Here is a 14,781-nt window from a genome sequence, read left to right as displayed (position 1 = left end):
ATGCCGGCAAGCGGGTGCCGGGAGGCCTAAGATTTGTCGCCTTCTGATGTGCTCCCTACCGACGCGGAAAATGTTCTGCCGAGACTTGCGCAGTGGTTGCATTGCCATTCCGGATACCGTCTCGTTGACAGTTTCACAGGTAGTGACACTGCTGTACTGACATGCGCAGAACTCGACGACGGCGAGATCATTCGCCAGGTTTCTGCTGCACCGCCGGACGATGACCGAGTCGAAAGTTGACGCACCATGTGCTACGCTGCCGTCGCATGCGGATGGTGTACAAGCAGTGACTGTGCTTTCAGCCGCCTGTAGTGACCGTACGACCCTCTCCGTGATTCAGGCTTATCTGATTGCGCGTAAACGGAACAGCGTGCAACGGCGCATTCACGATTTCTTCAAGCCTACTGCCGAGCCCGAATAAGTGCGTGGAAATAAAGGATTTCATTTCATTTTTTCTTAATCTGCTTTTTCGGACACCTGTTTTATTCGGACATTTCCGCAGTCCCCGTGAGGTCCGAATAAACGGTCGGCGACTGTACCCCATAGTGTCAATGTATGTGAACGTCTGAAATTTCGGACACGGAAAAACCTTTGCCGTTCGATTTTCTGGACATTTTGCCATGACCACAGGTTCGAAACGGCATTAATTGAAGACCTCACCGCAACAATTTTTATCTCGCCGCCTCGAACCGGTTCTCTGGCACGCAGATCCGCTGGCAGCCGTAGCCGCCACTGTAGCAACACTAGGCCTAGCTACAACGCCTCCTACGAAGCTTCTTGCTGTTCGGTGCTGTGTCTTTCATTGAAACAATTCATCACTGTTGGCAATGCAGGGTTTCTACCAACAGGGAAAACCGGGAATTCTCAGAGAATTTGAATAGTCTGGAAATACTCAGGGAAACCTCAGGGAATTTGTGCTTCTATCGAGGAAAGCTAGCTGTTACTTTATTGAAAGGGAATGAAAGTCGTGTTAATGCTGGCTCCAGTAGCAGAGGAATCGCAATGAATCGTCATTGACGCCATGTCATCGGCACTATGTATTGCCGGAGTAGGTAACGACCGATTTTCGAGACGCCTGATTTTTTGGACATGCCTTTACGGCTTTGCGGCACCACCATGTACTCCATATAGTCCGTGTATATTGCCCTGACTGCAGTTCTGAAATAGCATTAATCAAAGCCACCACCGCCGCCATTTTGATTATCTCGCCCGTTGAACCGGCACTCTCGCAAGCAGATCCGCTGGCAGCCGTAGCCACCACCGCGGCAATGTCAGGCCTAGCTGCATCTACGTTCGCTATTAAGCTTCTTGCCATGCGGTGCTGTGTTTTTCCTTGAAAGAATTCGCCGCTGTCAGCAGTGGCACGGACTCCGCCTTTGTAGTCCTCGCGATTGGCTTCGAAGCTCGCAAAGCACAACGCGTTGCGTAATTCCCGTCTCCGAAAGTTGGCTTCGCCTCAGTACGGAAGCGTTAGGCGGTGAATCATAACAAGCGTGGGAAGGGGCAATTTTCATGGGGCACAGTCTATTCTTTAATTACACATGCGTGCATTCTCGTCTCCTGTCACAGTATGAGCACTGATATGCCTACTAAGTGTACTGGCAGTCCTTCAGAGCTTTTACGGACATGCCTCTGGCAATTTTAGCCCTTAAAGGGTTGCTAAAGGTTAATATTAAGTCAACGTGGACTGCTGAAATACCATCCGAGAAACCTCGAAACGCTTGTTTAATGCGAAGAAAAAACTTATTTTAAGAGAAAACGAGTTCTGAAGCATCCGCGTACTTTAGCGCAGTTCAAATCGCCTGCCCTCTGATCGAGGAGTGGTGACGTCATGGCCTCATAGTGACGTTGCGCCGTCGGTGAGTAAAACGGTGCCCGCAGATGGTGCTATGGCTTTTCTGCGCAAAACTCAAACGCGCGACCAGAAACAGCCAAGACAGAGCGGACAGCAGCGCGAAAGCGGAACTATGGCGGATAGCGGAAAGGAAAGCATGTGACGATAAACTGGTTCTTTATTTTATGACGTCAACTTTCACGCTCGTTGCAATGGACAACCCTGACAATGACACGTTGGCTCGTGGTGCTGGGCTTGACTTCAGCGATTTAAGCACTGATGAATGTGACCTGCTGCCGAGGGCTCGTGCTTCTGGCGTCGTTGCGTACTACTACGACGGCATCTGTATGTCATGGCTGCACATATTCGCACATTTGTATCTTTTCCTTCGTGAAAACCAAATGCCACACTCACCGCCTCGTGACCTGCAGTTGTTCTTGCCCTTCAGAGAATGCAGGCAAAGCCGACGGAACAGCGCTACGGGAAAGCATTGCTTTGAAAGGCACTCCACACGACTTCATTAAGTCGGCATTGAACTCGTAATCCTTTGGACGAAAGTGTAGCGAGCACACTATGCGATTTTTTGGCTGTTTTCCAACGCGCTGTGGCAGAGGTACGGCACTTAACCACTTCGAACGGAGAGGTTCACTCGTTGGCACACAGTGATAAGTAACGTTGGATTCGACGCTGCAACTCCCCTTGGTCAAGTTCCACGGACCGTTCGCACATCCCACGACATCACGTGGACCTGTGCAATTTTCGTGAGCCAGCAGAACCACGCAGCACGACATGATAACGAAACAACTGAAACTCCAAAGCGCTTGCGGCGCAGAGTCGAGCGAAAGCGATACCTTTCGGCCACCCATACTACTCAAGGGCAATGTCATAATGTAATTTTTTTTTAAGAATCAAACGGAAGTAGACAAGCAGCATTTTCTTCCGTCTTATAACCTAATGAAATTATCTTTTTAATGCCAGTAGTTGAGGACTAGTGACCTAAATTACGATGAGGAGTGCCTTCGTCATCGGGCTAGTACCGGAATGTCGCAGGGGGCCCTCAAATCTTGTCATGCATTTACCTCAATTTCTCGGTTACTAAAGCTCTCTTTGCGATTATATTGACGTCTTAGACGTTCTACAGCATTGATTTATCACTTGACTTCATAGTAACCTTTAGTGTCCCTTTAAGGGGGGAGCGTGGGTCCTAAAAGTTTCTTTTCCTATTTTTGGGTGAATCTTTAATAAACCACTGTCTGGGGTAATTTTTCGTGCTGATTTCAGATCGGTAATTAGATTTCTTAAAGCAGTAGCAGTTCAAAAAATATTGAGGTCTGAAGTCAAATTAATTTCAAACTTGTTACGGGGCTTTTTGATGATTCCATCTTGCTAAACCAAAAACTAAATGCATGACACCATTGCTAAAGAGCTACTGCAGAGGGTGATGCTGTTTTTATTCATTTGGAAGCATTTTGCAGACAAGAAAACAATCTTGCATTTATTACGAACATTTTTTTCTAATTAGCAGCGATTACTATACCTGAATGTAATTTTCATAATTGTGCAAGAGTAATAAAAGTGGCCCCCCCCCCCAGATCATTTCAATACGAATAAAATAACGCCCTTGTCATTTTTGGCCAAAAATAACCCAGAAAGAACACCTGTAAGGCGGGGCACAGTGTGCAACAACATCGAACTGAAATAAATGCATTTGAAGTTTCAAACCAACGTAGCTTTTGCTGAAGTGAATCTACAGCAACAGAAATGGCACCGTTTTGAAGCTCTATGCCTTGTAAGAATGGCCATACTAAATGTGTGACTGCACACTCAAAATAATAGCACACTGGCCACTGAACTAGCACAAGAAACGTTATTAGGTACCATGCTCTACAAAGAGCATGGTGTCTGGGTTTCATACCGAGGTGCAGAACTTTGTGTGGGCATGAATATAGTTCCAGTGTTGTACCTGCAGGCTTGCATATTGATAGCAGTCTCCATTACAATTAGTGAGGCATTTTTTTATTTGGTAGAATTGACCATGTTACTGAATGAAGGCTCTGAGTGTGAGTAGCCTTCCAAGTCATCTTCACCCGACAATGGCTGTGGATCTTAGGATCAGAGAGCCAGTGATAGATATGCAGCTGCTAGGTGCTTTCCTGAATTGTTCTTTTGTATGATGCTTCGATCACTTCAGCCAGATGTTGTGCCAGCCCAAGGGGCCTAGTGAACAGAGCTCATGATGAGGTTCTCTTTATGAAGGGGGGGGGGGGGTATGATAGGTATTGTTATGAGCTATCGTGACAATATGATCATAGAGTGAACGTGCAATATGCTTGGTCGTGGGTGCGAGGTGCCGACGCACAAAATGCCTAGCTGCAGATACAAGGAGTCGACGCTCAATGCACTTATTCGCGCAGTCCGAGGTTCCGACGCGCGAAATGGCCTAGCCGCGGGCTCGAGGAGTCGACACTCGACGCTCTTGTTTGCGCAGTCCGAGGTGCCGACGTGCGAAATTCCTAGCCGCAGGCTTGAGGAGTCGATACTCAATGCTCTTACTCGTGCACTCCGAGGATGTGCGAAATGCCTAGACGCGGGCTCGAGAAGTCGACACTCGACGCTCTTGTTCGTGCAGTCTGATGTGCCGACGTGCGAAATTCCTAGCCACGGGCTCGAGGAGTCGACACTTGATGCTCTTATTCACGCACTCCGAGGTGCCGACGCGTGAAATGCCTAGACGCGGGCTCGAGGAGTCGACACTCGATGCTTTTGTTCACGCACTCCGAGGTGCTGATGCGCGAAATTCCCAGCTGTTGGCTCGAGGAGTCGACACTCAATACTCTTATTCGCGCAGTCCGAGGTGCCGAAGTGCGAAATTCCTAGATGCGGGCTCGAGGAGTCGATGCTCAATGTACTTAGTCGCGCAGATGATGTGCAGGTGACGGCAAACCAGGGGTGACTCCAATCACGCTGCGTACACTCAACACACTCGGCAAACACTAAAGTAGTGCAAGGGAGTGGAATTCTGCATACGGATCGCCCACGTGGTACGATGTTCAACTCGGCTAGCAAAAGATTGGGCAGCTACTCAGATGCTAAGTTCATGTGAACGAAGCTCGCTTCCTTGAGTCGAACGAGTAATTTCAATTCGTGCAAGGCTAAAATAGAATGAGGGAAGCAAATTGCAGCACCTCAACGCCACGGTCCACCAGGTTGTGTCCATCCACGTGCGACAGGCAGCTCCGTAAAGCCTTAGGCCTAAAGCGTCGCTACCCTGACAGCAACCGGCATCCAAAACACCCAAAATGAGCGCAAAACAGGCAGCCGCGAGGAGACGTCAGCTCTGTTAGGTGGTCCTACTCCGCTCGGTGCACACAGCATCCGAGTTGACGGCGCCCACCGTCCCAGATGGTGTCGGAGCGCCTGGTGCCAGGCCGCAATACCAGTCAGCCCGTAGTGGCACCCGTGGCCCGCGGCCACCCGGCTCCCAGAGCCGCGACTTCATCAGAGTCAAAGAGATAGGAGAAGCTTTTTACATGAGAAATTCGGACCACCCACGAGGCTTCCGCACTCACTCGCTTCAGGCTTGCCAATGCTCCGCGGGCGCTAAGCCTCGCTCTCCCAGGGTGCTGCCCACGTGGCTCTCGTACCGACGAATGTCATTAAAAAAAAAAAAAAGCACTTGCGGAAAGGCTTAGCATGTGGACAAGTTCAAACTCACTACGGTACCATCGCCTCTCTCAAGAAAGCACGCCGCCGACTCTAGCGATCAAAATCCATGCTAGGCCTACGCTTCGGTTCAAACAAAGGTCTCGAACGAAGCAAAACTTGAGACCTTTTTTTGAACCGAAGCGTAGGCCTAGCGTGGATTTTGAGCGCTAGCATCGGCGGCATGCTTTCTTGAGAGAGGCAATGGTGGCTGTAGTGTGTTTGAACTTGTCAACATGCTAAGCCTTTCCGCAAGTGCTTTTTTTTTTTAAATGACATTCGTGGGTACGAGAGCCACGTGGACAGCTGACCAAGAGGATGCTTCAAATGATCCATGGGGTGAAAGCGTGGCAGAAGGATGAGAACAGAAAGGATCGACGCACTTAGGACGTTGGGCAGCCAGATGTGGGGTTCTCACACCCGCTCATGGGACAAAGGAACGACAGTGCAGTAGTGCAAACAATCACAAGGGCATTTATTGCACCTTTCATAGTTCAATGCCTGCTAGCCGAGTTGCTATCCACAAAACATGCCGATGGGCGCGCGACAAATCTAGAAGTCCGACTCACCGCGACCGGATAACGAGCGCATATGTTCGCCCCATGCTGGATCCCAACCCCTGATCGTTCGCGCGTACGGTCAAGCGAATGGTGACGTGTTCGAAGGCGGCCACGCGAGACGGTCTCGCTGAAGCATGGATCGATGCACGGGCGGGACGCCCGCTGCGTTCGCCAGCACTCCGCCCAAAGAGGCAGCCTGTTCTCCCCTGTGCCCCCAAGTAACCCTGCCGTGAGGCGGTGTTAGCAGCGCAACACTCGCGCCATCTCTCGCACTGCGCCCCAAGCACATTGACCGCCGCGGGCATCACGCAGGCCACGTGGCGAAGCCGCACCGCAGGATCTATGCGGGAAAACAAAATATCAGGGGACGCGTGAGAGTCATGCATCCCCACAGCTGATGAAACAAATTTTTAGAGCACTTCTACGTGGTTTATATGGATGATATTTCGGAATCAGATAGAAAAAGAGTTATAGAAGCTAAAAATCTGATTTTCAATTAATCGTTTTTATTGGCCGTTTTTCGCAATGTAAAACCCACGTACCCCCTTAAGGGCAGTTAAAGACATGCATTAATTTTTTTGCACTGGCCGATTTTTCGGATGTTTCTGTGGCCCTTAGGGGGTCCGAAAAATCGGACGTTGACTGTACAGCTGACCAAGAGGATGCTTCAAATGATCCATGGGGTGAAAGCGTGGCAGAAGGATGAGAACAGAAAGGATCGACGCACTTAGGAATTAACGGGAAAGGAAGCATGCAGCCGCCTCTTTGAGGGAGCTTGAGCTCAAAAAACAAAGTGTTGGCTGATGCCGAGATGCAGGTGTCACTCATCCAGACCAAAATAAACTCATTAAAGCAGTGACCGAGCACCTTGTTGCTCATCTACTGCTCGAAAGCCAGTACAGTCGCCGACCGTTTATTCGGACCTCACGGGGACTGTGGAAATGTCCAAATAAACAGATGTCCGAAAAAGCAGATTAAGAAAGAAAAATTAAATCCCTTATTTCCACGCACTTAATCGGGCTTGGCAGTAGGCTTGAAGAAATCGTGAACGAGTCGCTGCACGCTTTTCCGTTAACGCGCAATCAGATAAGCCTGAATCTATGAGAGGGTCGTACGGTCACTATAGGCGGCTGAAAGCACAGTCACTGCTTGTACACGCTCCGCATGCGACGGCAGCGTAGCACATGGTGCGTCATCTTCCGACTCGGAGTCATCGTCCGGCGGTGCAGCATAAACCTGACGAATGATCTCGCCGTGGTCGAGTTCTGCGCATGTCAGTATAGCAGTGTCAGCACCTGTGAAACTGTCAAATGAGACAGTGTCCGGAATCGCAATGCAACCACTGCGCAAGTCTCAGCAGAACATTTTCCGCCTCAGTAGGGGCACATCGGAAGGCGACAAATCTTGGGCCTCCCGGCACCCGCTTGCCGGCATTCCTCAGCGCAGTCTGCGCGGGCACTGTCGGCACTCATTAGACACTTGACGCGATGTTTCCGTATGCCGTGTTGGATCACCGGAACCTCAACACAGCACACAAAGCAAACACCACCATGCCGACACCAGTCGCACAAACGAAAAACGTGGCCCACTCGCAGCGTCGTGCGCAAAGAAACAAATCAGCTGCTGGATTGTCTTGACATAGCTTACTAAGGTGAAACCGGAACTGCTGTAGAGCGACTCTGTCGAACCAGGCAGCAACGATGATGATGATTGGGGATTTGCAGTAGCGCCACTTCGTGGGGCAGCAAGGAGGCTCCGTTCAATACAAAAATGGCGTTCAGCAAGTCGAACCATGCAGCGGTCAGAGTCGGTGCATGGTGCTCTCGATCGAATTGGCTCAAGGATTGTCCGAAAAATCCGACGAGAGGTCGCAAGGTGCCTGAACTTTCCGCAGGTGTTATACATTATGGTCTATGGGGAGAGTGGCGGTGCCGCGAAGCAGACCGAATAATCAAGCACGTCCGAATTTTTTGGATTCCGAAAAATTAGTCAGCGACTTTATTGGGTTTGCGTCTTGCCCACGTTCTGTTAGGTTACCTTATGTTTAGGTAAGCTTAGCGTAATACGCATTAGAGTGGTGCGGCGTTTTCTTACTGCAGCCATGTTAGGTTAGATTAATGTTAGGTTACATTAGGTTACCGTAAAAGGCATTGCCATATTCCCCCACTGACTTGTCTCCAGCCTGCTTCTTGTCTACCCTGGCATTGAAGTCGCCCATCTGTATAGTGTATTTTGTTTTGACTTTACCCATCGCCGATTCCACGTCTTCATAAAAGCTTTCGACTTCCTGGTCGTCATGACTGGATGTAGGGGCGTAGACGTGTACTACCTTCAATTTGTACCTCTTATTAAGTTTCACAACACCAGCCACCCTCTCGTTAATGCTATAGAATTCCTGTATGTTACCAGCTATATCCTTATTAATCAGGAATCCGACTCCTAGTTCTCGTCTCTCCGCTAAGCCCCGGTAGCACAGTATGTGCCCGCTTTTTAGCATTGTATATGATTCTTTTGTCTTCCTAACCTCACTGAGCCCTATTATATCCCATTTACTACCCTCTAATTCCCTCAATAACGCTGCTAGACTCGCCTCACTGGATAACGTTCTAATGTTAAACGTTGCTAGGTTCAGATTCCAATGGCGGCCTGTCCGGAGCCAGGTATTCCTAGCACCCTCGGCTGCGTCACAGATCTGACCGCCGCCGTGGTCAGTTGCTTCGCGGCTGCTGGGGACTGAGGGCTGGGGTTTGATTGTTGTATTTATATAGGAGGTTGTGACCAAGTACTGAACCAGGGTGGCCAATCCTGCTGTGGTGAGAGAGTGCGTTACCGGTTCTGGTCACCGGGATCAGGCTGCCTCCAGGCCTCCAGGCTCTAGGAATAGCAGGGGAGAGTTATTAGTAGAGTTTGCAGAACAGAATATGCGGATAATGAATACCTTATTCCGCAAGCGGGTTAGCCGAAAGTGGACGTGGAGGAGCCCGAATGCTGAGACTAGAAATGAAATCGACTTCATACTCTGCGCGAACCCTGGCATCATACAAGATGTAGACGTGCTCGGAAAGGTGCGTTGCAGTGACCATAGGATGGTAAGAACTCGAATTAGCCTAGACTTGAGGAGGGAGCGGAAGAAACTGGTGCATAAGAAGCCAATAAATGAGTTAACGGTAAGAGGGATACTAGAGGAATTCCAGATCAAGCTACAGAACAGGTATTCGGCTTTAACTCAGGAAGAGGACCTTAGTGTTGAAGCAATGAACGACAATCTTATGGGCATCATTAAGGAGTGTGCAATAGAAGTCTGTGGTAACTCCGTTAGACAGGAGACCGGTAAGCTATCACAGGAGACGAAAGATCTGATCAAGAAACGTCAATGTATGAAAGCTTCTAACCCTACAGCTAGAATAGAACTGGCAGAACTTTCGAAGTTAATCAACAAGCGTAAGACAGCTGACATAAGGAACTATATGGATAGAATTGAACATGCTCTCAGGAACGGAGGAAGCCTAAAAGCAGTTTAGAAGAAACTAGGAATAGGCAAGAATCAGATGTATGCATTAAGAGACCAAAGCCAGCAATATCATTACTAATATGGATGGGATAGTTCAAGTAGCTGAGTAGTTCCATAGAGATTTATACAGTACCAGTAACACCCACGACGATAATGTGAGAGAGAATATTCTAGAGAAACTTGAAATTCCACAAGTAACGCCGGAAGAAGTAAAGAACACCTTGGGAGCTATGCAAAGGGGGAAGGCAGCTGGGGAGGATCAGGTAACAGCAGATTTGTAGAAGGATGGGGGGAACATTGTCCTAGAAAGACTGGCCACCCTATATACAGAATGCCTCATGACCTCGAGCGTACCTGAATCTTGGAAGAACACTAACACAACCCTAATTCATAAGAAAGGGAACGCCAAAGACTTGAAAAATTATAGACCGATCAGGTTACTGTCCGTTGCCTACAAAGTATTTACTAAGGTAATCGCAAATAGTATCAGGAACACCTTAGACTTCTGTCAACCAAAGGACCGTGCAGGATTCCGTAAAGGCATTCAACAATAGACCATATTCACACTTTCAGTCAGGTGATAGAGAAATGTGCAGAATATAACCAACCCTTATATATAGCCTTCATTGATTACGAAAAAGCGTTTGATTCAGTCGAAACCTCAGCAGTCATGGAGGCATTACGGAATCAGGGTGTAGATGAGCTGTATGTAAAAATACTGGAAGATATCTATAGCGGCTCCACAGCCACCGTAGTCCTCCATAAAGAAAGCAACAAAATCCCAATAAAGAAAAGCGTCAGGAGGAAGATACGATCTCTCCCATGCTCTTCACAGCATGTTTACAGGAGGTATTCAGAGACCTGGAGTGGGAAGAATTGGGGATAGAAGTTGATGGAGAATACCTTAGCAACTTGAGATTCGCTGATGATATTGCCTTGCTTGGTAACTCAGGAGACCAATTGCTATGCATGCTCATTGACCAGGAGAGGCAAAGCAGAAGGGTGGGTCTGAAAATTAATCTGCAGAAAATAAAATAATGTTTAACAGTGTCGGAAGAGAACAGCAGTTTATGATAGGTAGCGAGGCACTGGAAGTGGTAAGGGAATACATCTACTTAGGGCAGGTAGTGACCACGGATCCGGATCATGGGACCGAAATAACCAGAAGAGTAAGAATGGGCTGGGGGGCATTTGGCAGGCATTCTCAAATCATGAACAGCAGGTTGCCGTTATCCCTCAACAGAAAAGTGTATAACAGCTGTGTCTTACCAGTACTCACGTATGGGGCAGAAACCTGGGGGCTTACGAAAAGGGTTCTGCTGAAATTGAGGACGATGCAACGAGCTATGGAAAGAAGAATGATGGGTGTAACTTTAAGGGATAAGAAAAGAGCAGATTGGGTGAGGGAACAAACGCGAGTAAATGACATCGTAGTTGAAATCATGAAAAAGAAATGGGCATGGGCCGGACATGTAATGAGGAGGGAAGGTAACTGATGGTCACTAGGGGTTACGGACTGGATTACAAGGGAAGGGAAGCATAGCAGGGGGTGGCAGAAAGTTAGGTGGACGGATGAGATTGAGAAGTTTGCAGGGACAACATGGCCACAATTAGTACACGACCGGGGTAGTTGAAGTATGGGAGAGGCCTTTGCCTTGCAGTGGGCGTAACCAGGCTGATGATGATGATGATGAAAAGGCATTAGGGTGGCGCGGCATATTCTCACAGCGGTTATACCACACGTTAGTTAGGTTAACATTAATTTGGTTACGTTAGGTTAGCGTAAGAGGCATTAGGGTAGCGTGACGCATTTTCATAGCGGTTGCAGAGGCGTCGAGCATCACTGGCAGCCTTTCAGCCACTTGCGTTCAACTACGGTTGCTAAGGCTTCTAGATTTTCAATATATGCAGTCTGACCTCTACTACGGTTTCTACTGTGCCCACGGAAGCATCTTTGATGTTATTTTCAAGGTTCATTGCCATCAGGCGCGAGAAAGCTATGATTCTTCACGACTGACTTAGCACGAGGGCTATAGGTGCGGGATAGTCTGTTCGACACAGCGGTCGCCAAATTAGGCATCAGTGCCCGCTGCTTCATCTATTTCACTCCGCCAGCAGCCAACGTTCGAGCGTAAACAAACTCAACCTTATTCCACAATGCCAAGATGCCTAGGGACAAACACATACAGCACGTGCTATGAAACCTCCGTAGTGCCTATCCAGAGTCATATATTCAAGGAGCAAAAGCCTCCAGATTTTCTTTCTTGTGCCCGCTCTTATTCGTGCCGGTGCATAAACGTCAGGCGATCCCTAAAATGACCGTCTCGTGGCTGGTTCGACATAAGCGACGCATTGCATTTGCTTCACTGACTCCTCCTCAGTGCTGCACTCTGCGCCTGCTGTGGCCACTAAGGAATGGCGGCTTGCATCCACAAAGACGCGCGACACCACGGCTGCTGGATAAAAAAACGTGCGGCATGCCGCATGCATCGAAAATAGTGTGATTCGCCACGGTGCATTGAGCCAGTGATTGTAATCTGGGATAGGCATAGAAAATGCATCCTTCGTTTTTTTTTTTTTAATCCAGCGGCCGTGCTGCTTCATACTTTTTTATTGACAGTGTTTTAAAATGCTCTGATCGATGGACGTGGAGATTGCCGTGGAAGTAACTTTTGAACTACGACACTGGTGAGGTTGATACCGCAAGTGCTGATATTGCCCCGCTCCCGACTTCAGCTGAGGCTGTTGCTGCTTTGACTTTTCTTGCTGCTACTGCGGTACTATAGAAGGCACCAGCCTATCACTTGTGGACCATTTAGACTATGTTGAGGACGCTGTGGTTAACCATGTGGCTGCCATTAAGAACCAGGCTACACTGTTGCAGCACTTTCAGCCAAAGAAATAAGTATTTTGCGTGAAGATTTGAGTATTTACTGCACCATGATTGGTTCATGGATTGATTTGCATATGCTTTCGACACATTTTTTGCGAATTTTATATAGTGAATTCTGGCTATATCGAACTTTTTTGCGATCACTGCGCTGTTCGATATATTGTGCTTCTACTGGATACAGAAGCGTGTCTTTACAAACTTTGTTCAGTTTTCTCCCATAATATTGATTCTCTTTTTTTCTTTCCTCCCTTTTCTCTTTTTATTTATATACTGGATGCACTTTAGTAAATGTTTTTTATTCAGGATTGCGATTTTCTACTGCTGCTGCTGCTTTTATTCTGTATTTCTCAGACATGATAGCTCAATGACCTCCAGTGGAGCAGATAATCCCTCCCCCCATCCGGGCCCCTTCCAATAAAACACATGGTTGGCTGACACACTGCACTGCTGCATATTCCCTCCCATACACCCTTGCTGCTAACACACCTTTGGTCATTGCCTCACCCACCTGCCTTACCCTCTCTCCCATTTATAAGAAGCCTGTCTATATATACTGTGCTTAGGAAAGCATGTCTCCTTGAAAAAGACAAATCAGCTTGTCGAAATGTTGGCTCCTGCTTCTCCCTTGTTTTCATTTTTCTCATTGTCTTGAATTTCCATCTCCCGCCTTCCCCGTGTTTTACCTAAATCTTGATTTTGGCAATTTACATATTTTATGACATACATCTCGTTCATAAAACATTAATGCCTGAGAAGTGCATTCATTCTGCTTTTTGTTTATTTATTACATAAATAATCGAGTGTTTTTTTCAGAAAAGAAGGTCTGGCTTAACCTGCAGCTAATTTCCCTAAGCAGGAAAACAGTTACGCAAAATCATGGGAATAAGCAAGGGAAAAATGACACTGGCTCTGTGAATATCATACAGGTAAAGAAACTGTGGCACATTGCATTGTTTTGTGTTGGTGTGTTTCCTTTATTCCTTCCGAAGGTAGTTTTCTGCCATTGCCACAAGTGTTTTAGTACATATTTGTGGAACTGCCACACACAACAAAGTTCATGTGCTCTACTGGTTGACCAGACTAGGCACCAAGAATGCAGAAGTTTGCTCCGAACTAAAAAGACTTTGTGTGCCCCTCCCCTTTATTTTTTCCACCTTTAGCAGCCAATGGTGTAAAGATTTGCATTTACCTTGCTGCATCTTTGATATTTGTTTTTAACAAGATGTGCCTCTAAATGTCCTGTTGAATGAGGAACCTACAGAGAGATCTGCTTGCTTCCAGGTGGTGCTCGATGTTGGTGCTGGGTCGGGCATCCTGTCCTTTTTTGCAGTGCAGGCCGGCGCCCGCAAGGTGTTTGCTGTTGAGGCCAGTTCCATGGCTAAGCACGCAGAGGTGGGTATTTGAGGCATGCTGGGCTCGATGGACAGCTGTGGTGTGATCCTGACTGACACCAGTTGCCAATGAAATGCCTGGTAGGCAGAGCCAAGTCATGGCTGCATTGAATATGAGCTGAGGGGCTAAGGCTGCCGAGGGGACATAGTTTAGCCACATGCAGACTGGCCAGCTAATTTTTCAGAGTTGCTTGATTGTAGCATTGCAGTACACCATAATACGATGTGGGATATACTACAGAACCTTGATATAAGCTACAACGGTTGTCATAAAATATTTGTGTAGTTCAAGATTTTTACCACAGGGAACAACTGTAGTTAGTTATAGAATCAGTAGAAATGTATTTTTTCATATACTTGGCTGAAAGTGTCCACACAATCATGGACTGTAAATTCAATTTGGCAGTGCATTGAAGAGTATTGAAGGGAAAGTGTATTGCATTTTACTGTGCAATCAGGACATAAAGCTCCTCAGGAGAAACACTAAAACAGTTCATGCTGATGGACTATTCTTTCAAAACACTATTTTCACTATACATTGCTGATCCAACTGCACCATTTGCAACATTTGGCTACAATTTACGTGCCGGTTCCTGACTGTGCCACTAAAGTGCCATTTGCGCCGACTGTGCAAAAGTGTGGTATTTTTACGTTTTCACGGCAATGCCATGTTTTCATAGCGTTATGCAACTACAGTCAACGACTGATTTTCCAGATGCCCGATTTTTCGGATGTGCCCGTAATTCGAACACTTTCGCGGCACCGCCATGGTACTTCATAGAGTCAATGTATAAGAACGTCTGAAATTTCGGTCGCAAGAACCCTTCGCCATCCGATTTTCCAGACTTCTTACCATGACTGCAGGTCCAAAATGGCATTGGTCAAAGCCA

At 47.6% G+C, this 14,781-nt stretch overlaps 1 protein-coding gene across 7 annotated transcripts in view; it reads left to right on the top strand.

Annotated features, from left to right (window-relative positions):
- The window catches only part of Art4 (arginine methyltransferase 4), a 195,190-nt gene that overhangs the window by 45,614 nt on the left and 134,795 nt on the right, over positions 1-14,781 (top strand). For all 7 annotated transcript variants that reach the window (XM_075671379.1, XM_075671376.1, XM_075671380.1 and 4 more), the window contains one exon: positions 13,782-13,892. In XM_075671379.1, coding sequence (XP_075527494.1) covers positions 13,782-13,892 — 111 coding nt within the window. The remainder of the gene's footprint in view (positions 1-13,781; positions 13,893-14,781) is intronic.

Source organism: Dermacentor variabilis, chromosome 10, assembly GCF_050947875.1.
Source record: "Dermacentor variabilis isolate Ectoservices chromosome 10, ASM5094787v1, whole genome shotgun sequence".
Lineage (NCBI taxonomy): Eukaryota > Metazoa > Arthropoda > Arachnida > Ixodida > Ixodidae > Dermacentor > Dermacentor variabilis.
This window is presented reverse-complemented; position numbering and strand designations above follow the sequence as displayed.